General features: G+C 36.6%; 1 protein-coding gene across 1 annotated transcript in view; it reads left to right on the top strand.

Moving 5' to 3' along the window:
* The first annotated feature begins 2,936 nt into the window (after positions 1-2,936).
* The window catches only part of LOC134754472 (protein nervous wreck), a 59,783-nt gene continuing 35,733 nt past the window's right edge, over positions 2,937-26,986 (top strand). The window contains exons 1-2 of the mRNA XM_063690806.1: positions 2,937-3,026; positions 14,132-14,275. Of these exons, the coding sequence (XP_063546876.1) occupies positions 3,006-3,026; positions 14,132-14,275 (165 nt within the window). The 5' untranslated portion in view covers positions 2,937-3,005. The remainder of the gene's footprint in view (positions 3,027-14,131; positions 14,276-26,986) is intronic.

Here is a 26,986-nt window from a genome sequence, read left to right as displayed (position 1 = left end):
CTATGGGACATCACTTCGCGCCTACGTTTTTTAAATTTTCCGCCTTTTTCTACTGACAAGATATGCTTGACCAACTACCTATATATTATAGGATTTTCATTTGTCTCAAGGGTTACTTTTTGTCATTTGTCAATATAAGTATAATTTTATGAATTTTATATTGCTTTTTTCCATTCTATTTATATTAACACATTCACTGCAGGCGACTTACTGGGCGGGTTCTCCGTTCGTAGGCGCTTTTCGCTACAATGAAAATGTTTTTGGCAAAAATATCATTTTTGGTACTAGCTGACTAACTTTCTTTCCACAGACGCCTATAAATAAATTCTAACAACCCCAACACATAATTTGTTTGCGTTGTTTTATCACAGAGTCCCCATAGCCACCTCCTGTCTACAACATCAGATCAGCTCTATGTCATCATAATATTGCATTGTATGCAAAATTCTGATTTACATATGCATAGCGAGTTTCAACTCGATCGAAAATCGGGATTTGGGTCAAATTTAGCTTTCTGGATTTGATCCACACTAATAAAATAACATAAGTAAGTAAGTTAATGTTCTGTAAGAACCGGTACAGGCGGACTGCAACCCGACTGCAACTTGTATGGGAACTGCACGCCCACGTTGCAGTTGACGTGCAGTCGCCGTGCAGTTCCCATGCAGTCCGTCCGTCCGTCTGTATCGGCCCTAAGTCATTAGGGCAGATACAGTACAGACATTAGTCACAAGTCACCTACCGAGACCGTGGATTACCAATGCATTATTGACGCGTGCCAATTACTTGGACAAAAATATATGGAGATAACTTGTAAAAGGAATATTTTTCTAGTGTTTTATCTTTATTTTTTAAATAAAATAGTAACGTTTAGTTTATATGTGGTTATCAAGCTTAGCCAGGGTCTTGTCAATATAGTCACAGAAAAAGTGCCAGAAACAATATACATATTCAGGGTGGCTAAAAGTAAGTGCATTCCCGTTGCCAGGGAGGTTTTGGGATTATACCACATTATACTGAGCAACTTTTACTATGGGACCAACCACGAAATCGAGCTGCTGTTGTTTATTTGTGTATCATCTCAAAACATATTTTTTATCTGTGTACAAGCTGTGTACCATTAACCGCCGGTTAGCCATGAGGGCGTTTAATTTCACCGCTAGGGGCGCTAGTGTAGATGGAGGTCTTTCAAAATGTCAAATGGATAGAAGTTTGGGGGGTTTCAAGCTTTTTTATCGGGAATTATCACTCCTTATTCATAATTGTGGTATATCTTTGTCCATCTTTGATTAATCATGGTAAACAATAGATATAGCTCAATAAATGTTAGTGGTTAAAAAAAGTGCCAACTAAAATATATGCGAAATTAAACAGGTTGAAAAATGGCACAACTTGTGTATTTCAGTACAAAAAATGCCGCACATTGGTGGTATCCCGCCTTTAGACTCACAGTTGGCAACTGAAAAGAACCGACAAAAGAGTATGTTTCGCACATCAGGAGCTATTATCGCTTATATACTCCTCTACACGCACTTATAGATGTTACGGGCAACTTGATTAACCGGGTAGTATAAATAATGATCGGTCATTATGAATATTGCCCAAGATCGTCGGGCAAAGATAAATTTGTTACTTTGGCCGGTCCATATTAATAATGCCCGACGGCCCGTGGTCTATTTAATAAATCAAGGTTTGATAGCTTGAATTTATCATTTTGGACCGGGCAGTATTAATACTTCCCAACTTCTAGCCGGGCTATGTAATAAATTCGGTCGCGCCGTGGTGGAAGCAGTTTATTTCTGTGGGGGGGTTGCAATAATAACCTAACCTAAACCTACTTTTCTAAAAACTGTTCTTTTCTGTAGGGGCTTGCAGTTCTAACCTAACCTAAACCTTCTTTTCTATATACAATTCATTTCTGTGACCTACCTAAACCTAAACCTACTTTTCTGTAAGTAACTACTATTGTTATTTCTGTGCGGGGTTGCAGTTTTTACCTAAACAACCTATATACACTACAGCTCATCTGTTTTATTACATTGCCCAAGGTAGGGTGGTCAATATTCATACTCGTACTGACCGGTCAAAGTGATTAATCATGCAATTTTAATTGCATTGCCCACTTGATGCGGGCATTATGCATACAGACCGGTCATTATTCATAGTGACTGGACTTATCAAGTTGCCCGTAGCATAGACATTTGACTGTTGAGGCTAAAATGTGATAGTCTATTTGGCATAGGTATGGTAGAGTCGGGTCAAGCTAACTCTGCACAAGAGAATGTGAAGGTGACAACCATAAATGTAATGAAAATAAAACGTGTATAAAAACTGCCACACTTTGTCACACCAAAGTCGGTGCAGAGTTACCTTCGACGGATTTTGTCTTTGTTGGGCCTAGTAAAAAATCTTGTAATAAAATAAGATCTTGGTTGTAAGTTTGACATGCTTTAACGACTACTCGGGACAAAGTGTACCTAGTACATATATGATACTCTACAACATATATGATAACCATTTGGTTAAGTGGCGAGTTATTGTAGCAAATTACTACGAATAATGACCAGATGTCTAGCATATCGCTCAATCATCAAGCTTTGCATGCGTCAAATTATAAATGTCACATGTCAATAACACATGCGATCGTGTACAATCATTACCCATATGTTACCCGTACCAAAAATGCAGACCTCATAAATCATAAACATCATCCCCTTTCATTCAAAAAGGGTAAACAAAAAATAGAGTAAAAACAACGGTTTCTTTTACAAACACCGATACAGGACTGAAGCTGTCCTAAAACTTCCTGGAATTGCCATCTCATTTTTCTCCGCTAGCACTTTACACAAAACAAAAATGCATATCTATGGTAGGGTGCGTGGGTAGGTGCGCGCAGGCGCGTCGCGCGGCCGTCGCGGGCCCACGGCTAGCGGCTATCGCGACGCGGACGAGTCACCCACCGCACGCAAGCGTGCGCCGCCATCGATCGGGGTAAGGCAGGCACCATGCAGCCGCCGCCGAGAAAGGTAAGAAAAACTACTCCAACCATAATAAACACCCCCCCAAATTTACTAATATTATTTTCTTAATGTTCCATTTTGCAATATGTGTAACTCACGCATTATATAATGTGATAATTGCGCAATATTTGGGGGTGCGTTGCTGTAATTTAAATTCTCTAAGGCGATTATAATTCAGTTATTTTTTGTACATTTCTGTGACGAATTCTCAATACAATAATATCTTGAAGGTGACAACATTATTTTTTTATATCGATTTTAGTAGTCAAAGTTCTAAAGTTTGACTATTAAAATCGATAAAAATTAATTAAAATGTCTTCCTTAATTTTTCTGAATCTGTGAACACGTGAGACAAACAGGTGAGAATCTCGTGGCAAGGCAGTGAACGATACCTGAAACGGTTATTGGTGACTAAGTTATACGGAAGAAATCAATATGTGTAAATGTTTAAATAAAACAATAGAATCATTAACAACATTCCACAAAAAGTGTCATTTGGTTTAAAGTTCATTCATAAAATCGGGAAGCGTGTATTTGACGCAGAGCAGGCCGTAAGGAACTAAGAATCGATAGCTGCAGCGATTCGAACCATCGACGAAAATTGTAACGCGCTCGTTTTCAAATATCCAGCTCAAAAGTCCAAAAACACATGAAATCGGCTTAAAAATGCTACAAAAAAATACCTTTATGCAGTTTATGAATTGGCATAGAAAGGTCCTTAAAACGTCAAGTATTTTTAGTAAAGCCTAAGTGTGACAAACGAATCTGCGGGATTTAACTAAGGCACGACATAAACATAAAAAACCGGCCAAGTGCGAGTCGGACTCGCGCACCGAGGGTTCCGTACTTTTTAGTATTTGTTGTTATAGCGACAACAGAAATACATCATCTATGAAAATTTCAACTGCCTAGCTATCACGGTTCATGAAATACAGCCTGGTGACAGACAGACGGACAGCGGAGTTTTAGTAATAGGGTCCCGTTTTTACCCTTTGGGTACGGAACCCTAATAACGTATTGATTTTCAAGGAAAGAACGATTGTCTGACATCGATAACGTGTGACAATTTGAACGATTGCTTAATACTAATTTAATCGGGAATGCGCGGTTGTTGGTACTTACTTACCGTCAATTCAATAACATTTAAAATAAATAAACACCAAATAAAAACTGTAGGTCTGTTAATAACTAAGTAAAGAGCTAAATAGAGATAAATGTATGTACTTTTTCGTGTAGGATGTTTGTCAATACATATTATCAAATATAAGTCTCAAGAAATTAAATTATAGATTTTAATCATAAGATAGAATTAGTATTTTAGTTATGTAAAAGTTGTTTAGTTGCAAGAAATAAGGCTTTTTTGTTTGCATTATTTATTATTATTAAATATAAATTATACAGGGTCGCAAACTTGGAGGTATACAACTTTTTTGCCGCCATTTTGTTTATACTTTTTAAGTACAAACACATTTAAAAATTCGAAAAAACAAAACAAAAAGACTGATTTAAACTTTCACGATTTTTACTCAATATAAATTCATTTATTTTATTAAAACTCGCGCGCCTAGAAGATGTTGATGTCAACTTTAGCCAGTCTTCTCCGAGACCACGGGGACAACGCAGTCCTCGAAACGTCGGAGGTAAATTTAAAACTTATTTTACGCGATTAAGTCCCGTCGTTGTAAATAATAAAAACAAAAATAATTTTTTTTTGCGAATTTGACCTAAACTCTTATTACATCTTTTCCTTCTTTTGGCCTCAGAAAAGCGTGGTTAAAATGTTTCGGGTTCCTCGTGAACACCTATAGTAGTGTGACTACTTAAAGAACACAAATCAAAAATATTTATTAAAATAATTTGATTTGTTCCAAAGTTGCTCTTCTGTCATGTTTAATAATTATAAAAACAAGTTAAACACCGCGAACAGTCAGTGTCACGAAGTAAGAGGCGATAGCTGAGGGACTTAGGGCTTCATTGAGCTTACAAAGAGCACGTTTTCTTTCGACGACGATTGCTTACTATTGTCTCAATCATCGCATTCTTGAATACGCTACTAAAGCTGGGCCGGGGCCGGGCCGGAACTTCCGGAGCTTCGTTTTCTATAGAAAGCACCACGTGATCACCGATCAGCCGTCATATAAAATGACGTGACGGACGCCTCTGCCCGGGCCCGGCCCGGTCTTGCGTGATCATCCTTAAAGGTGGTTAAATTAAAATTCGAAACTGTTTTTTGTTATTAAAAAATGCTTTTGAATGTAGGTACAGCCGAAGGCAAAAATATCTATCCAGACAAATGGTTCCAAAATATGTGAACACGAGTTTATTGTCTAAGGTGCAAGAGCGTACACATATTTTTAAAACTTTGGGAATGTATACATATTTATGCCCTTGACTGTACAACAAAAGCTCTTTCAAATGATTCCGCACTTTATTTACATCCAGACTTACAATTTTACATAGGAATCGTTTTATAATATAATAAAAATGTTAAAATAGGGGTACAGTGCAAAACATTCCTAGTAATGTGTTAAAAAGTATTTTTACAGTACATATGGTGCTACTTTCTCGCACTAGTGCGTAAAAGAGCACTTTTCGTGCATATGTCGAAAGTTTAAAGGGCCATATGTACTGTAAAACGTTGTACGATACACGTGCGAATAGGTATTTCGCAACTCGTCTCGATTTAAAACACTCCCTGCGGTCGTGTTTTAATTTATCGCCACTCGTTTCGAATTTCCTCTTTTACGCAATTGTATCGTAAATAGCTATTATTAAACACATAAATAAATACAAATAAGAATATAAAAGAGGAATAACTAATTAAAAATTAAATTAACATTATAAAAAAAAACTATGTCAAAACTAAATTAAATCAAAGAAAAAATGAAAAAAATATATATACTTCAAATTATTTAGTAGTAATTTAATTAATAATAACTTTCAATACTTACTTACTTACCAACGAACTAGATTTTAAACACGATGCCTGATGACGACAACTAGTTGTTTTAAAAGTAAATGAAAATATTAATGTAATTACCTATAAATAAACTGATAATCGTAAGTATGCACCGCAACAAGATGCTAGAATAAATAAGTACCTCAGCTTACATGTGCTCACTCCGTACATGGCTTCCCTTACTTAATAATTCCTTACCTACTTAATAATAAGTTGTATGGGAGGTAAGCTAAACTTTATTATTAAAAGCTGAAATCTTATCATATACACAGTGTTTTAAATTTCGTTAATTTCGAGGTATGTACGATTAAGAAAAGTAAATGGCATAGTTATTTAAAAAAAAAACTTTTTTTTAAATAAAAAGTAATTAAATGTTGCATACTCGTATATACTCGTAGCATTGTTGTAACATGGGCATTACGACATTTAACTCAACCAAACAATTGAAAAAAAACTGTGATATATCGATGTCATTTCGAACATATATCGATGTCATTTCGAACATATATCGATGTCATTTCGAACATATATCGATGTCATTTCGAACATCGATCGTCCGAGATAGTACTTAAGTTTCAGTCAATATGTAAACAGGCCCTAAGGCAAGTGTACATGTTCGTAGGGGCCTTAACAGAAAAAAAAAATATTGTTTATTTCCGAAATGGGGTTAATTAGAACACCGGCGTCTTTGATAAAGTTACGCGATTTAAACTGGAATGCACCCTTGTATTTACGAAAAAAAACGCGGTGTATAAGTTTTCGCAAAACTTATTATAAATGGGTTATTATTATATATATGGATTGAGCATTCTAAGCTTACTTATTTTTCTGTGGTATGTACTAGGTAGGTATTGTTTAGAATCTTAAACATACATATATGTATATCGATTATCGCTTTTGGTATCTCATTGTTCTCTTTAGTGTTCGTATTGGAAATGGGTCATCATCATCTATAAGTTATATAGAAAATCTCGTTATTTATAACGTGTAATAAAACGCTCGTTATACAAGAGAATCCAAATGAAGCAAGTACCGTGAAGGGTGTTCGCGTGTAGAGGCTCGTAGCACTCGCGTAGCACTCGGCGGTGCTACGACGCGTGCCGTAGCGATGTGAACATAGTCATACGCTCATCACTACCGCAGAAATAAAAGTTGCCTAGTACCTATTTATTATATTATCAATTATCATATTATGTATATGTTCTTAACTGTTATTATTACTGATATTAGTTTTATTATGACGATCATTACGAGATACCGTTTTTGTTTGACATGTATTCCATTATTTATTTAGTTTTAATTTGACGGTAATTTTCCAATAATAATTGTTAGTTTTACATAATTTGTATTGTTTTCGATTTATCATTGTTGACATTTTGTAATTATATGTTTGTATGTTTGTATGCCAAATAATTGACGATCATAATATACATAAATTCATATAGATTAGTGTAAGAATAATTTATATTGTAATTTATCATTATGAAATAAATAAACAACTAAACTATGTATAGTAACTAACCATACCTACTTCGTTTTTTAGGGTTCCGTACCCAAAGGGTAAAAACGGGAGCCTATTACTAAGAATCCGCTGTCCGTCTGTCTGTCTGTCTGTCTGTCACCAGGCTGTATCTCGTGAACCGTGATAGCTAGACAGTTGGAATTTTCACAGATGATGTATTTCTGTTGCCGCTATAACAACAAATACTAAAAAGTACGGAACCCTCGGTGCGCGAGTCCGACTCGCACTTGGCCGGTTTTTATTTAGCATTAGAAAGAAGGTGAGCGATATTGACGTTTTTTTATTAAAAATCACTTTTGAAAAACAAGTCACGGCAAATATGTAACAATTGTATAATTATAGGATATGAATAATGTTTTATTTATTATCATTCAAATAACATTATTGGGTACAATTAAAAAATAAATACTATCCTTAAAAATACGCGTTGTGGACGCCCTAAACAATAGTAAGTGATTCGGTATACCTTATTTGGATAAAAAAAAAACTTAAGCACACTACCGTAAAATGGGGTAAGTAGAAGCAAAACTGACATTCAAACCTCTATAACATTTTATTTTTACATATGCAAACTGAATGGTGTATATAATAAGTGTTCGAGACGTTTGTAATTTAGTTTTTATTTTATTTTGGGTAGTTCCATTTCATAACTTTGACGTTAAACAGGAAATCACACCTCACCCCGTAGTCTCTCGTAATTGGGGTGAGATGGGTTTTCATACAGAGGTGATTTTGGAAGATTATTGGGTCGTTTTATTATTATTATGAGTATTACTATAGCTCCATTTTAAATTGGAACCCATTATTTTTGTAGCAGTAGCCTTAAAATCCCATCTCACCCCTTCATCCCTTCTCTCCCCATTCATAACCCAACTCTCCCCGCGAACCCTACTCACCCCATTTTACGGTACTACATTTCAAATACTAAAAGCGTAAAAGGCGCTTACAAACACTTGAAAATTGAACCCACCCATAATATTTGTCAGTGGGTTCACGTCTCAAATGACCTCAATAAAACAAAAGATTTTTTCCCTCTACGTATAGAAATAAGTAGCTTCGGGTTTAAGAATTCAAAGTGAACTTTATAAAAGTTCACAACGCTGATACAAAAGCTTTCTTTATTTCGAGTTTTCTTATTTGTTTGTATAGGTTGTTCTGACAATTTTCATCTCCACAGTGCCCCTTGACTTAACTTTTGGATCTGAAGAATAGGGGTATACGTATTACTTTCTACTGTTACGTCCAAATCGGATAAAAAACTTTGAGCTTTTAATAATAATAAATAACAAACCTACTTATACAAACTTTATTTATTAAAAGCTAGAAACAAAGAGAACGCTTTAGAAACTCGTGTTTTTTAGTGTTCCGTATATTTATTTAATCGTATGGCGATATAGTCACATAGGCAAAAATTATGTACAGTATATTATTTTATAAGGCAACATCCAAGTTTTGCAACCACTGCACAGCATCGGCCGTCAGGTCTAATAGGTCATCCAGGCCACCCGAGTATGCGCGGAGTTGAGTATAAAACTTTATTCACGGAACACTTATGGGATTACTTAGGTCTTGCCAATCGGTTAAATACGTTTTCATCAGATACTGTTTGACGTAGATAGCTGAAATTTGGAACAGTTACAGCATAGAGTAACTTATACTACATCTATTACGGAGTTATATCTATCTTTGCTGGTAGCCACCGAAAAGTTTCACTATTCCTCTTCCCTTGTCCGTTGTCCGTAATTTGCTTTACAAAAAGTCTGCCAATTTTTGCGGGGGGGGGGGCGTCAAATGTATACGTAACGTCAAAATAGCCATGTCAGATAATCGTCAGTCCATACATTGTGTATGACCAATGGCCGACTATTTTCGACAGACGGAAACGCCTGTTAATGGCTACTCCGTTTGATTATGTCCTCTAAGCCTTTAGATACCATATGGCAGATTTTTTTGTACAATATACCACAAATGATACGTATCTAACGCCAACAAAGCAGTTTTGAAAATAATTTCATTTAGTATTTTTAATTTCATTTAATATTTAAAAACAAATATATATAAATGAAATAATTTTCAAAACTACTTTCTTGGGGTTAGACATGAGGACATTAGGTATTTTTTGAGGTATATTTTACAAAAAAAAAATTCAACGGTATCGTATCTCACTGTACTGATCATTCCGACATTTTTTAATGTAGGTACATATATGTATACTTAGTAATTAAGTAAACTCTAAGACAGCTGCAATCATATTGTAAGACCATCACAGGGTAACATGTACGCTTCCTAACAACAAAGATAGATATAACTCCGTAATAGATGGATACAGTTTAAGGAAAAAACGTGCCTCGAAAATCACGAAAATTTGATTCTCGATCAGATGGCGCCACTACCTTTGGCCAACTCTCGTATAGAGGGCGTTGACGGTTTCGTTTGTTATTTAACAATTTTAACGCATATCAGTGAAAGAACATGGGTCAAAATCATAAAAATAATTAATGCAAATAAAAAAAATCATTTATCCATATTTAAATACATTTATCGTATTTTTATAAATCTTCATTTTTAGTTTTAAAGTGTGTCGATAGATGGCAGTGAATTTACTGTGGTTACAAAATTTACTATGACAGTACCGCTCTATCCTATTATGCCCTCTTTGCTAACAATAAGTATTACAACATGGCACATGATCATATATTCCTGGTCAGGCTTTATTTCTATGCATCAATGTACATGTAAGCAATAAATAACAATAAACAATAAAAGAAATACTTGTTTTTCCCGTATATTGCAAACATAAAATTATCGATGTTAACAAATAGGTAAACAGTGTAAAGCCGCTTATACAAATATTGTTTCAATATGAAAATAATTATAATATTGTGCGTATTTTACTCAATACTTGGTATTGCAAAGCACTAGGACTGAACGAGGCCGGCTTATATATAAGTAATAAATATTCCGTTGTATTCAGGTCAGGTCCTGTGTCCTGTATTTGAATAAGAGCTCGTATTTATTTGTTCATGAATATAGATAACGCAAATGTTCTCTTATTGAAGTTCAACGTAGCACACGTGTTTTAAAAGGCGTAATGTGAACACAACACACGCATTCTGATATAAATAATGTGACGCAAAACAACAGAATTGATTTCAATGTGTTTTATTAATAATAGCCTATTGTCAGTATAATCACTGGACAAGAGTCCTTCTTATTTGTAAATTACTTATGGCCGTTGTAAGATTCACCGATGTACAGTCGAAAGCAAAAATATCGATCCAGACAAATGGCTCAAAAATATGTGTACACGACTTTATTGTCTAAGGTGTAAGGTGTGTCTGTTTGTACTATAATAAGTTGATTGATATTAAATTACCTGCTGCAATTGAATTAACACGCGTAGATAAATACATGTCATAAAACACCGGTATTTTAAATGTTTCGTCATCGTGTTGTTAATCGAGCTATAGTTGAAAAGTTCTTGGCTCTGTATGAAATAATTACTTATTCGGTGACGCAAGTACAGAGCAAGGATTTATTAAGTACCATTAGTTTTGGATCCAATGTAGCGCCATATTCTCTGGCTGTGAACTATTCATACTCGTATTTACCAATAATTCAATATGACTTGCCTCGACATGAGTAATCGGTTAATCACCTACACTCCTGTGTCTCGTCTCGTCTACCATTATCCGGCCAAATCAAATTCTAATATGATGTGAGCTACTTCATGCTATAAGATAGTCTTTTTCTGTTTGCAAATAATATATTTTAGTTAGTTAACTTTGTAAGGCTCACTTCGAAAATATAGTAATATACTTAACATACTTAGATTCGTTTTATATAATCTCGCAACATTTACCAAGACAACTTACGTAGGTAAATGATCCCCACAAGTAGGTATAAGGTTCTCTAGTTTAGTAGCCAGTTACTATTATGCAAGACTAAATGAGGGCGGAGTACCGGTGGCAAATTTCACACAAAATGTATGGAGTCGCCTAAGTATTCTTATGATTAAATAAATAACGAATAAATGATTAATTTTGCATAATAATTTTTAGGAACTTATAAAAATTATCTTACGAGCATACAAATATAATGTAATATGTTGTTAATATCTATAATACATAATAATATGTTTTCTTATCAAAACATTATCATTAGGTACTAAATACTAGACTAAGAAGTTATACCTGCCAAACGATATATTATTTTCAAGACCAAGTCACCATTCATCGATATAATATTTTTTACCATATGCAACCTTTCTTTTCAAAAAGTTACTAATTTACAAATTTATGAGACATTTAGAAACTAATTATTTGACATTGTCAATTTAGACAGCTGCTTTACATCTATATTATCTGAATTATTATTGCGTCGGCTAAATATTTAAAACCGAAAAATATCAAGATGAATAAGCCATGTGAAGCAACAATTCTGCGGATAATTTCAGATAATTTTTATAAGTTCCTAAAAATTATTATGCAAAATTAATCATTTATTCGTTATTTATTTAATCATAAGAATACTTAGGCGACTCCATACATTTAGTGTGAAATTTGCCACCGGTACTCCGCCCTCTTTATTAGGGTCAATGTGCTCATGCAATTCAACTTTCTTGACATATTTTCCCGTATTATATCAATTTTCCGCAATTAAATTCTTGATATTTAGGTAATATGTTTCTTTCTGTCTTCGGAAATGCAAATACACAAAAACTTTGGTTTAGGCGGAGTATGTCACATTCTTAGGTCATTCAGAGTTATGTCACGTTCTGAGTACATCACTTTCTGAGTATGTCACATTCTGAGTTCGTCACTTTCTGAGAACGCCACTTTCTGAGCACGTCACTTTCTGAGTTCGTCACTTTCTGAGTACGTCACGTTTTTTAGTATAGTAAGGTTTAAGCGAATACCTGCACGACCAATGGATACTAGTAATCATATTAGCTGTACTGCATACAACTGCTTTTATGTATGACATACAGGGTGTTTTTTTTCAGTGGCCAGTCGACTGCAAGACTGCAGGAAATGACAAAATGTCAATTTCTCAAGTTATTTAAAATAAATTAGACATATGCGGCAGCAATGCAGTCAGTCCTAATGTCGCGCTGCAATACTGCTGCAGTAATGCTGGTGGCCACCCTACTCGCCTGATCTAAATCCAATGGATTATAGTTTGTGGTCAATCTTAGAGATAAGGGCCTGTGCTATTAAACACAAAAGTGTAAACGCTCTAAAAGCAACACTTACCAAAGAATGGGAAAAAATATCCGTGGAGGAGCTGCGGCATATCCTGGAAAAATTTAACAAACGTTTTCGTTTGTGTATCAAAGCGAAAGGAAGCTGTTTTGAAGACAATTAATTTTTATTGCATAAAAAAAACTAGTTCTAATTTTTAACTTATTTTGTACTAGTTACGTAAGTTGTTAATAATATAATTAGAAAAAACTTTGTCAACGTATTTTTGGGCCATGCCGTAGGAGGTTTTCGGGCACCAATATGCAGTAATACATCTACGCTGCTAAATTTTGCGGTCCAGCGCTTGGTGCTGATGCAAACTTATTACATGGCATCCTCCCAAATCAATTGCGAGCGAGAATACAATTAGGTATATGTACTTTATTTATGCACCGACCGCTGCAACAATCACAATGCAGCGACATAATTTGTACCTATATTAGGAATACAGATTTGCAAATTACAGAAAAAAAAACGTTGGTAACGTTTTCGAAAATCTGAGCACCTACTATTACTATAGGATATCTCCATTTTATAATTGGAATATCGTTCCCCGTACAAAAATATAAGAATAACCAACCTTCCTTGTAAAAAGTTTCAGGATTTCGAAAACTTAACCCATTGAGTTACCCCGATTGCCGCTGAAAACTACCGTCATTGGCCCCTTTTTTGTACGATATTCATCACTGCCACTTTCCTTTGAGGGACTAAAAAAAGGCATGCTTCAAATATCTTATTTCCACATCAGAATACTGTGCAATTAGTATTTTTGCTATGCAATTAGGTTTTAGGTTAGGTCAGTATTTTTTTGTTAATCGTTTAAATAGCACCCATTTATAATAAGTTTTTTTCTAAAAGTACCTAACGTGCGCCATTCATATCCTATAATATAACACAGTGGAGGTCTCTAAGAGTTTTTTGATATGGAGTGGTATTAGAACATTTCACATATTGATTTCTTAACCACCGTATTCATATTGGTACGGGACGGGGTAAAACTTATTTAACGTCTAGAAACTCGTGTGACACCGCCGGTTGGGGTTGATCTATTATACTTTACTCTTTGGGTTAGCTGGTCGGTTGAAGTATTTAAGCAGATGGCGCCAGCCATAGACATAGTATAGGTATATACAAGTAGTTAGATGGCGCCAGCACAGCTTGCCCTGTCAATCCCTAGAATTGTGTCAAATTTATGTTTTTTAATGGAATTTTATGCCCTGGTTGCCAGCCCTTTAAGCCAAATCTCATAGAAAAAGGGGCAAGCTATGAATCCGCCATCTATGTATGGAAATTGGAAACCTTTGACTGTTGCCAACCCCATTGACACAAGGCGCCGACATTACGAGGAATAAATCATCGCCAAACCTAACAAGCGGTCCTTTTTCAGAGTAACTACACCAAGTTCCTGAAGAACTTACACACGGAGCAGATAGCCAAGCTCCACGCCAAGAACCAGCACGAATGTGACCTGCTGGAGGATCTCCGAACCTATACCATCAAACGCTCGGCCATTGAGAAAAGCTACTCCGAGGTACGTATCTTGCTTAACTAACTTAGCGGTTTCACTCACGTGTTTTTAGTCACTCGCGCGACATGTTTCGGAGAGCCTAGGTCTCCATTTTCAAGCACTAACAGTGCCTGAGTGAGTAGCGGTCACGACGGATGGGCGTGGGTGGAAGTTAGTTAAGTTAATATGTCTCACCACGATAGTTTAAATTCGACGTATCTTGCTCATTGCTTTGCTTGAATCTGGAAATGAAACTAGAGTCCGTAGCACCGACTTGAACAGAATCAAAGAGTATAATAGTATTGAACAGAATAAAGTGCCATCAATGTCATCATAACCGTCATATTTTCATAGAAACTTGACATTGTTTATTGCAATGCCATCAGTTATAATTATAATCATTGAAATTGCCATGCAAAGTTGGCTTGGTCCGACTCTAACGTTGCCGCTAACGGGTTGCCAACTTGCCAGTCATATATACCTATATTAGTGGCAGTACCAAGTAATGACATACTTTCCGCACTAGCATCGAAATGTACTATTTATTTGTATATTAGAACATATTGATTTTATAAAAATAGATTCTATAATAAATAATAGAAGAATATTGAGATCTGTTTTTCTGGACCTACATCTACAGTGGCGCCAACTGGTGAACACAAAAACGGTAGCCCTTAGTTCGCTATATCTCACTGACAAACCTATGCAGAGTAATATAACGTAAATTATCTATGAATACCATAGAGAAATAATGATTTCAACTAGGGTTATTTATAGGGTTTCTAGAATGAAACGAATCAAGTAGCGGCACTAGGACTTTAAAATTTGTTATTGGTAGGTACTGTCCGCGCGCCAATTCCGTGCATTCGGAGATCGACAAGGGGGGGGGGGGCGGGTGCGCCGCGCCCGTACGTACAAAATGACACCAGTCACCATCACTCTGCCATGACGCCCAACATTCCTAACATTCCTCAGCCGTGCACGGAATTCGCGCGCGGACAGTACGTTACTCGGCGTTTTATATTAGGTACAGGCGAAATTCACGGCCGAGTACCCTAAGATATCAAACTGACATTAATTAGTATGTTCGAACTGGCCTGTAGCAATTTATTGCTTAATTAATTTTTACCGCGAAATTTCTAGACAGCGATTCGTTTCAGGCGTTATGTTTCGTTCGACATTGAACCTAGTATGTACTAGGTTAGGGGTGTGTTACGTTAAACGTGTTATGTATTTAATGCATGGTGCCCGGTAGGGTAGAACGTACAAATTAATTGAATCAAATGCCAGTGGCTAAAGGTATATCGTGAGTGCTTTAAGCGAGGCGAGGGCTAAGAGGAGCAAGAACATGCATGGAATTTAACTACGTTACATTGCCGGCTAACAAGGTAAACTGCATTCAAATGTTTGATCGGGTACCTCGCTGTACGCCGGTAGTCTAAACCTCGCTTTAAGGATGACTCACGTTAGACCGGGCCGTGACCGGGCCGGAGCTTCCGGCGCTTACTTTTTTATAAACCCGGACAAATAGATGTTTTATTAGGAGCCGATGTTTTTGGATCTCTTTTACAATCAGACGTAAAATAGACATGCACCTGGCCGCCGGTGTGGTGCTCCTTGTGAACCTCGTGAATTCGGATACCTACCTGAAGAATTGTGCCCTGCCCGAGTCCTGTCTGCGGATCCCATCTCCCGGAAAGGTTAGTGGTGCTGTCTTGACGATCTGACAAATATTTTCCAAAATTACCTACTTGCCCCTTTCTTAAACATTTTCACGTCACGTGATGCTTTCCATAGAAAGCGAAGCGCCGGAAGCTCCGGCCCGGTCACGGCCCGGTCTAACGTGAGTCATCCTTTATGTAAGTGCAGGATGACAAATGGAACACGAGCGTCAAACTTTACGAGCACTTACTTTTTAATTAATAAAATAGTAACGTACGATTATCGAAGGTTCAATTAGGTACTTAATTTTAAAAATACTTAATATGCTTGTTTTATTCAAGCAAGCAAAGTTGATTTGATTCGACGTCTGCGTCTGCCTGTAAGGAAATTAAATCAAGATTACTGGTCTTTTTGACGCCTGACATACCTATTTGTCTCGAACAGCGAACTGGGATAACTATAATAGAAGTCCGACTAGAGCACAAAAATTGCCCCGCGTCTATTGTGTCGCGAGCCTAGTCAATGGATTTAATATTTAATCATTTTTCTTTCGATGTAACACCACATTTTACGAGCACAAAAGCAGCTTCACTTTTCATTTCTCATGCTCTGAAGGGGGTCATTGTTGTTCTAAAAGATGTGCAGAAAATGATATGTCTGCACTAGAGCAATTTTACGTTAGAAGTACGATTTTTTTATTTTTTTTACGATAAGCAATTGAAATTTGAGTTTAAATGAATTTGTTATACATTTTTCATTCTGATATTTGACTCTCCATTCCATAAATAACGATACTGTTGTCTGAATTGTTAATTGAAAGTAGTAGTATACTTAGTCATGTTTAAAAAAAAACACATGCATTTTACTTTTCTCGTATTCGAAATGAAAAGTAGAGTGTTTAACTCGGGTGAAAGGCATCATTTCTGCCGAGGTATTTTGGCACTCGAACGCAGTGAGGTTGGTCCGTAGAATATTGAAATGTATTCGTCATTAGAGTACGTACGTCTAGTTGTGCGTCCGAGTCTATTTTTTATGAACGGCTTAGGCTGCTTTTATGTTAAGCTACTTACCTTATATTTACATACAGATCGTCCAGGCTAAGCTAAGCTACAAAGCTGTCATTGTAAAGGTAGCTCGTAGCGCAGCTGAGCTCTGCTGTAGAAGCGGCTTTAATTCGTGTAGGTACAGTCGAGTTCACAACGTGTAGCTCGTAGCGCAGCTGAGCTCTGCTGTAGAAGCGGCTTTAATTCGTGTAGGTACAGTCGAGTTCACAACGTTACACAAGTATATGTGCCATTTTCAATCAAAAGGGTACTTATTGTCGGTGGTCAATAAGGCGCTATTTCCATACAGCTTCAATTTGAAATCAACCTTAATGACAAGCGACAATGTGGTTGGAAATCTCACATATTTCCACGAGTTTATTGTCAGTTACTTACGGCGTGATTCGGTAAATGAATTAGAGATTCACTAGATATGAAATAGTAAAGATACGTATCTTCCACGTGACGTGACGTTCCACGGCAAAAAGTACCTTATGGCGGCTAGCGCTTACGTCGCATAGCGCCGCAAATTATTGGTGCTGTAACCGTGTTACTACGTAATAGGAAACAGGGCACAGGAAAACGGACGTAGGCACGACCGCATTTCCATTCACGATTATAACTAACGAGTACTCGATAGAGCTGTGCAGATACCATTATACACACACATGTAAATGTGTGTGTGTATATATATATATAATATTATAAACAAAGCTTCACCTCTGATCCATTTCCACAAAATGTTCCATTATCTTCTGTTACATAGGGAATGTGTGATGTAGAAATTAGATGTACATTTCGCGACATCGTTCTTCTCGATTGATCGTAATTTCAGGAGAAAGAATCCAATGCCCATGAAACTTACCGGATTAATTGACAGATATATAGTAAAGCCTGACCAGTAATATATGATCATTGTCAAGAGAGCGCTGTTGTTGCGCATGTATAGGGTGACAGTTCAGTATAGTATGAAAAAAATAGTTCCAGTGAAATTCCGCAACATGGCGCGTGATCATATATTCCTGGTCAGGCTTTAAATTGGCTTAAGTTAGAAATAATTTCAGTTTCTATTTTTTAAACATTTTACACATTCAAAACTGCCCAGATTTTATTCCGCATACGTTATGTGTTAATGCTTTGTTTTCGAACAGCACTTTTTTTCCTTTATCGTCACATTGTCACGGTTTATTTACTTAATTGCTTGTGTAAATTGTACTAATCGCGATTCGTCACCTAGTAAACCTATGAAATTAGTCCTAAGGGATGGCACTACTACCTATGTAAAATACCTGACGTTAAGTATCCTAGGCATTGTTTAAGGTACATTTTTTACTCCATACTTACCCAATAAGTATGATGAGTGCTTTATGATATTCAGTTTATGTAAAGGTATTTACACTTTGATTTTGTGTTAAGTGCGAGTTAATACATACTACTTGCGTTTTGTAGCAAATGTATAAACTCGCACTAATCACTAATCAATATGTAAATAAGGCCTAAGTGTATCTGTACAGTCCGTGAGCTCTTTGATGTTCGGGTTGGAGAAAGATATATCGGCAGCGACACGCGAATGTGACACTTATATTCTGCTTTCTTAATAACTGTAACTTTTTTAACTTACCGTAAAAGGTTAAGTAAATAATAACCCACAATGTAAAATAAAATTCCCGCTATTATTTTTAAAATGCAATCGTCAAATATTTTAATGTTTGTCATAACTATGATTTATCTTTTAATAATACAACAAAATTCAGTAGGTAGGTACCTAAAACATAATAAAACGCAAATTATAAACTTATAAATAGCAAATTTGCCCTAAGTCGTGGTTGCTCGGTGGGTGCCCAGAAGGCTGGCTGCATTGCCCCGCTTGATAGCAATGCTGATCCGCTGAGCAAAATATTGGCCGTTTCATAACTATTGAATTCCTTCGAAGCTAAAACCCTGTGAGCTGTCTCGCGAGCATAATTTAAAACTGAATAAATTTATGGCTTCGCTATTTTTAAAATTTTCAAAAAACGGAATCTATCAAAAAACACTATTAAGCCATCGAACCTGCTTACAAAATTTCACGAGAATCGGTTGAGAATTGCGACCTGTAGAGAAGAACATCCGGACATACAAAAGCATTTTTTCCAAAGCTGAAACTGAGACCTTCGCTATAGAGAATGTCAGAGAACATCTCGCATACGTAATGCTCAAACGAATACTAACGGCAACTGAATATAGACCTTAGCCCGTTTCAATAAGGTTTCCGAATGGTCTGTTAACTGTGTCGACGACTATGTGAAGGTTACACGGAAAGAACATGTCGTCACTGTGACAACATTTTGAGTTATCGCGGTTTGAAAGGAACGATGTAGGTAATTAACCATATTATTTTCGTGTAGTAGTGATTTTAAAGTGAGAAAAAGAGGAGTTATATTTATAATTGCAACTATAATAGAAGTTGTAACTAATAGTTCATTGAGGGCTCTATATTTTGTGATTAAAATCTCATTTTCGAAAAAAAGTGACTAGACATATTCTTTCCGTGTACCCTTCATGTACACATCATTGGTGCCGCCGACAGTGGGCAGGGCTCAAATGCCGGCGATTGAGATCTCCTGACTATCCTTTTTTTGGAGTACCGTCTACTGCAGGGTTTCTCAAAATGCGGTCCACGGACCCCTTAGGGGTCCATAGCATGTTTATCAAGGGTCCGGTCAGTTACCTGAAATATGTACTTTAAACATACTTATTAGGAAATTCTGTAGTAAACTTGACGAGACAAAAGTGTAATGAAACTTATAATAAAAGTAAATTTTAAAATGTAAATAAGGGTTTTTATTATTTTCCTAAAATATTTTTGACTGGGTTCCGTTGAATTATTTAAATTGTGAAAATGGTCCGTGACTGTAAAATGTTTAAGAAACCCTGGTCTACTGTATCTTTTTAACCGACTTCAAAAAAGGAGGAGGTTATTGATCATTGAGTTTACAGCGACAAAGTGCCAAAAATATGTATAAGTACCTACACGACCTTATTTCCCATACATTAAGATAGTGTATACATATTATTGGAGCTTTGTCTGTCTTGACTATACGTTAGAAATAGAGATAGGTTTTCGTCGAATTTCGTTTTCACGTTAGCCGTCGTGTAGTAGCGAGATTTACGTAAGTAGCGAGAATTTCTTGGCATGATGGTCGAGGCTCTTTCCTATTGTGTACCTGTTGTTAATGGCGTTTAAAATTTAAAACGGTATTATTTAACAAATAACTTTTTGCGACTTACCTACCTTCCCTATTGTTTAGCCAAGCGTTGGCGCGTAAAGAGCAGTGTAGGGGTAAAAGTCGGGGGCAGAGGGTGGAGTATGATGGGTACTGTGAGTATTAATCTCATTAATTAGGCCTAGGCTGTACCTGACGTCTAGACGGGAGGAGCTAGCGCGGCATCCTAGCTGTTAATTGGCATCATACCAAATCGATATGTTTTATTCATAGTTATTTGTTTTACAAGCTCATGCTAATATTGATACTCGAGCAAGCTTGATTCCGAAATTGAACCACGTAGCGAGTGGTTCGAAAAGTGGAATCTTAAGCGTTGCGAGGGTGTCAAGGCACGAGGGTTAAACAAACTTTGTTCCCGTGTGAAACACAATTTTTTTCTCCATTCCAAACGCGAGGAAAATACTAATCGTAAAACATTGTAAATCAATTTCGCGCCTTTTTCTACTGATATTAAACATTTATTATTGAAAAGCATCACTTTAAAGTCAATTCTACCAGCCAACATGAGGAACACACTCTCAAATTTTCATCAGTTTACTTTGCAACTTGTGGATAATAAAGGGATAAAATGCAACTTTTTCATCAGTTTTGAAGTACATATAAAGAGAGCCATTACAATCAGGGTGTAGATTCAATTGAATTATATCTCTGATACAAGATCCAATTTATTAATATTTTTTATTATTATGTATTAACAATCAATACTGATAGGTATACTTATTAATTAAAATATTGAGGTAATTTAGGTACCATGTGTCGCCATTTTTAGGGTTTCGTAGTCACCTAGAAACCATTATAGTTTCGCCATTGCCGTCTGTCTGTCCGCGGCTTTGTTAGTGCTAGACAGCTGCAATTTGGCATGGATACTAAAATAAAAACTACAATAAAAAAAATGCTTTTTTTTATTTTTTCTTTCGCTTTAACCCAATGGTGTGGGATATCGTTGGATAGGTCTTTCGAAACAAATAAGGGTCTCCAAAAACCATTTTATGAAAAAGTTAATATTTTCGGAAATAATGTGTCCTCCCCCCTCTAACTCTTAAACAAAAAATAAATCGTGAAACAAAAGCTTAATAAATAGGTACTTTAAATGAAAACTATAGCAAAACATGATTGGTCCAGCCGTTTTTGAGGAATTGCAAAAAATCTTCACTTCTTAGTAAAAAGACGTACAAAGCGCTGCGAAGGTACTCCCGTATGCTTGTAATGTACATGGGTACTTACTAATACGTTTGACCTGTTTTGACAGAATGGTAATTACCTAAACTGAGCATGGCCCAACAAGCCGACATGCTCTTGGCCGATTTTTTTTTACATTTTATCTCGAAGTAAAACCACGCAAAGGTTGACGTTCATAAATCATAAAAGTCAGACACCTCTTTGTCTTGCCGAGTATTTTATTCCATGGTAATAAGAAGTCAGTCTTCAAAGTTTTTATTCTAGAGAGGTTACTGCAGCGAAGGTAAGGTGCAGCTGTTTTTATTGCGTGAAAGCTATTAAATGAAATAATTCATAATATTTCTGTTCTACGTCTATTCATAGCTTTAGTTTTAATTAATAATTATCGCTTTCATATACGACGATTTTTAATTAAATTCTTCAGCTTCGAAGTAGGTAAATTAGTTAGACGTAAGCCACGGATTCTGTAAAATAAGTTAGTAGGGCAGTTTCAGGTGATAATGTGGACACGCTTGACAAAAGCACCAATTTTTTTTTCAGGTACTCGTTAGGTCCATAGCTTTAAGTTTTTGATAGGAACCAACTCCTCCGTCGGCCATTTTATGGCGGCCATTTTGAATTATAGTTAATTATTAATATCTCGAGTTCTAAGTCACTTAGAACCTTAGAACACAATCTGAGGTGAGGACGAAACAAGAAAATCGAAATTTTGTTATCTAACATTCCTGTCACTTATATTCGAGCTATAAAGAGGCAGATAGCGAAATTTCGGTTTCGCGTTTCCCGGTCGGTCCTCTGTAAACAAACTGCCTCAAGCATCAATGATATATTTTATTGTCTCTGAAAACTTGTCAAAAAAATGAAAAAGGAACAGTATGTATAAGTTACTATAAGGTTTACTAAACGGGCTAGTGCTGCACTCTGGTGGCAGAACATTGCAGTAATACCCTCTATTAAAACAAGACTATTGAAAAACTAGGGTGACTGTTATAGTTATTGGCCACTACATAGTAATTGGCCACTCCTAACAAATCAGAAAGAAACAAGCCAATTGAAGCCTTAAGGGGTCCACTGACTATCAGTCCGCCGGACGATATCGGCCCGTCAGTTAGAACAAAAATTTGACAGTTCCGAACAACTGACAGGTCGATATCGTCCGGCGGACTGATAGTCAGTGGGCCCCTTTATATTAAGAGTGGCTAATTACTGTGTAGTGGCTAATAACTATACCAGTCACTCTATATCTTTTTTTTTGTGTTATCAATATATGTGTTATATGTAATATTTACATTATGAATGAATACTTAAATAACATAATAATTATAAACTAATAATATATATCAAACTTAAACTACCAATAAAATAAACTAACTAAAACTAAAAAACCTAACTTAAACATAAATACTAAAAACTTACCACTAAACCGGGACCCTTTGGCAGGGTTCCCAACACGCAGGCAGCATTCCCGCGCTGTAGGTATTACTATGACTGGCAATCCTTTGTGTGAGAAAGCTGCCCGCGCGAGGGTCGCCCGTTGCCTCCCTATATCTCTATATCTTTATATATCCTGCTTTATTATGGATGGTATAGAAAGGATGCCGATCTCTTATGGCAGAATTGTTGCAAAAGTGACCGCTTTGAGCTTTAAATAATAGTTCCTAATCTCTCCGGTGGCGCTAGTTAGGCTCTGGGACATGAGTATAACATGAACCAACAAATTAAACTCGACCAAATTACGTAGGTTGTTTTTGGTAGTATTTCGGTGTATGGTGGCGCCGCCTAATTACTGTTTTTGATGGACACTTTTCATACATAGAGATTTGGCTCCTTTATATAGTCTCCATGCTGCTTTATTTTAAAATTTTCAAGTCAATAACAATAGTAGGAATCATTCAATATATCATTGTTTCTTTTTTGAAGTTCAAGGAGCGATTTTAAATAAGACGTTATGCAACATCGGCTGTTTAAAAAGACAAATCCCTTTGTTAAATTCTGTCCCATTCTTACAAACATAAATGTCAAATTGACAGATAAGGACAAACGATTATCAAGTACTTAATAACGCCTAAAGAGCATTCACACTTTTAAAATATGTTACCTAATTGCTCGCAGAGCGTCCCACTAGCCCTAAAATTGACATCAATTTGTGAGTTTCAATCGACAACATCGAGGTGGACATACGATTTAAAAAAAAACCGTCGTGGTATATAATCACGCGTCGGGCTATTACTGCGAAAATCGATGTTCGTAAATTTCGAGTAACTATCTCTGTCACTCTAATTACGCCTTAATTGGAGTAAACGAGGAAGATGCTCAAAGTTAACGAAATTCGGTGTTCGCGGTAGAACCTCAGGCACCTAACGCGGCCGTCACGTCGTTAATCATTTAAACTACATAATAAATAGTAAATAACTACAAAATTGCTCTTTTATACGGTAAATAAAGCGCCGTCTGCGTTATTAATTAAAAACTAATTGCGTTTCTTATCGGCTTCTTCTCGGGTATCGTGTTCCGTATACTCATGTGCCGTCGGAATGATTTCATAGTAATATTTCTAAAACTCGAAGGGTAGGGTGACAGGTGTCATCTCCATATAATTTATAATGGTCGAGGAGCCCAAGAGGGGACTTTTGGAGTCACTCGAGCGCGTCAGATTAAGATATGGGGGATGATACCTTGCATCCTGTTCAGTACCTCAACCAAGTATGCCTCCGTGACACGGAGCAGGACAATCTGTCAAGGACAGCCCGTCAGAATAGTAAAAAAAAATCGCCACCTTGAAATACTCGAGTAGTAGTACAACTTTGTGACTATGCCATTTGCTTACTGATCGCTGAAATCGTCAGATTATTGAAGTATACCTATACACTTTTGTAGGGTCCATTTAACAACCTCTTTGAATATTTGACGCGCTCGAGTAAATTATTTTTTTCCAATTTTTCTACCCTTCCGTATGACCACCCTGCCTATGTAAACCGGTAGATTAACATACCTTTGTTATCAGAGACATGCTGCGCGACTGACACTACCTCTGACGCGCTCGAGTAACTCCACATCGCCCACAACGTGTTTTTTTTTACATTTAAAAAAATCTTTAGACGCTTTCCTGCTCGTTAAAAAAGAAAATATTGTATTTTTTTTCTTCCTATCATCTAATCTTTCGATTCCAATAGGTTTCTACGACGCTCGAGTAACTACACATTTAGCATCGTCGCCTCCCCTGCTATAACCTATAAACGCCAAATCTCACATTATTGTATTGAATTGACTCCTGTCAGCGTACCCATCGAGTTTGAAAAATACTACCTCGGTCCTCGGCGTAATTTTTATCATGACAATGTTTCGGAAATATACCTATATACTATTTCCGACGGAAATGGTCCGAGCGTGTTATTTCGCGTCCATACATTCGCACCTTCAGTATGAGGTCGATCTGTGGGCAGCAGGCGCTGATTGGGAAAGGGTATTACGTCTTCAAAAACGGGCAGTAAGCTATAGTGCGAATCCCTCAGACCGAAACTGCCAAGCCACACTTCAAGTCACTAGGCATTTGAACTCTGCCTTCTCTCTTTATTTTCAATATGACAGTAACTACACGGGCAGAAGTATAGACGCAACGCCTAAAAACTGTAACGTTACCCCACGCAGGTATGAGACCCGCAGCGCGCGCGTTGGTAAGCTACCTTGCGTGCCACACCGACTCGCACACGCTCACACACGTCAAACTTTCTAGCCGATTATTCGACCCTTTTTCATACGAATGAGGCAAATATTTTTTTTCTATGTCCAAGAAATGTGATGGAGTTGTTTTTTTATTGGCGACTGAAGGGGCCCACTGATTATCAGTTCGCCAGACGATATCAGCCTGTCAGTTGTTAGGAACTGTCAACCTTTTGTTCTAACTGACAGGCTGCTATCGTCCGGCGGAATCAGTTGCCCTTGACTAAGTATGCTTTTAATTACTAAATAACAGCGTCAAAGACAACTCGTTACCTCATTTTGATTTGTTTCATAGAAAGTACAAATAATATCGCGACAGTGTCTAGGTCCCTACTAAGTCGTAATATTACTAGAGTTAGACCAAGAAAAGTCTGCAACGATTTTGATATCATACGCAGGGCAAGTGCTTTTTATACGTTTTAATTTCATAAAAGTTTGACGTTTAAAATAACACTTGAACTGCATGTGCTATTAAAATCGTAGCATACTTATCTTGGTCTAACTATAAGTACCTAGATTCCTAGACAGATTATTCCATGATTTAGAATAAATCTGAAAAATGCTATTCAAAATAGTAGGTACCGAACTGAATCCCGTTCAAATGGAAAATACTAGGCGTTGAAATGAAAGAAGATTGCATTTCTGCGCAATTTATTTACTTAGAGATAAGTTTATTTGCGGAAAAGGGAATGGAATGTTCGATATTTTCAGCTTTGATCCAATGGAGTGCTCCATCAGGATGTGTATTCTGATTGTATTAACAGGTTATGAATTCAGATCAAATTCATAACCTGTTATCACAATCAGAATACGACTCAAGGATCCCATTTTGTAAACTATAATTTGCAATTTTACACAGTAACGGGAATATTGATATTAAATCACATTTACAATCGGGTCTATCGCGAATTTATTTTGTTACCTTTATTTACCGACGTTTCAACACAGGTTTTACTGGTCGTGGTCGCGGCTAACTGACGTCCCAGCAAAATGTCAAAACAGAGATTTATGTGACTACCCCACGAAAAGTGCATTTAAAGAATGGACTTGGACTTTGGAATATTGATGTACTGACACTTATTTAACCTTACTATAAGCGGCTTTTCATTGTGAATTCATTGAATCACAAACTGAAAAAATATAATAACAATGTTAGGGAAAAAAGAAGGTCCCTAGTATTTTAAGATTAATATCTTAAATGGTGTATATTTTCTGTACACACATCTTTGTCAGCACATTTGCGAACGTGGAGCCCTAGCGATTTCCTTATAATTGTTAACGTAACTACTTAAAAGTAATAGGGTGCGCTGGGGTAAGATTGAACGGGTTTTTCATGCGGGGTTTTTTATCCTCATAACATACCTATTTTGCGTTGCTAATTAATCATTTCAAATTGCGCTGCTTTTAAACTGTTCATGGCCTAATGCGAAATTAGCAAGCGAATGAATTATTAACTTAAAGGAGTGGCCATGTACCGTGCTCCAAACTGACGCACCGTGTACGCAAACTGTAGGGACCTATGACAAAACGCAACGCATAAGACACGCTACTGCGTATACTCGTACGCTGCGCTAACTGCAAGTGTGGTTGGTTGTCGGCTCTTAACTTGTTACATTTTCAAAAATAAAATTTAGATACTTCCTTATGTACAGTCACGTCTAAAAATATCGATACGGATAAAGTGCCAAAAATATGTATACCAACACGACCTTATTGCCCTTATATTAAGGTAGTGTATACATATCTTTGTCACTTTGTCCGTTTCGATATTTTTAGACGTGACTGTACCTATTACTTCCCCTATACTTCCCCGTCCTTCCCTCCGTCCTTCTCCGGACCTCAAACGTCTCTTTACCAAATTTCAC

This window comes from Cydia strobilella, chromosome Z, assembly GCF_947568885.1.
Source record: "Cydia strobilella chromosome Z, ilCydStro3.1, whole genome shotgun sequence".
Lineage (NCBI taxonomy): Eukaryota > Metazoa > Arthropoda > Insecta > Lepidoptera > Tortricidae > Cydia > Cydia strobilella.
The sequence above is the reverse complement of the archived record's forward strand: the minus strand, read 5'-3'. Positions and strand labels throughout refer to the sequence as shown.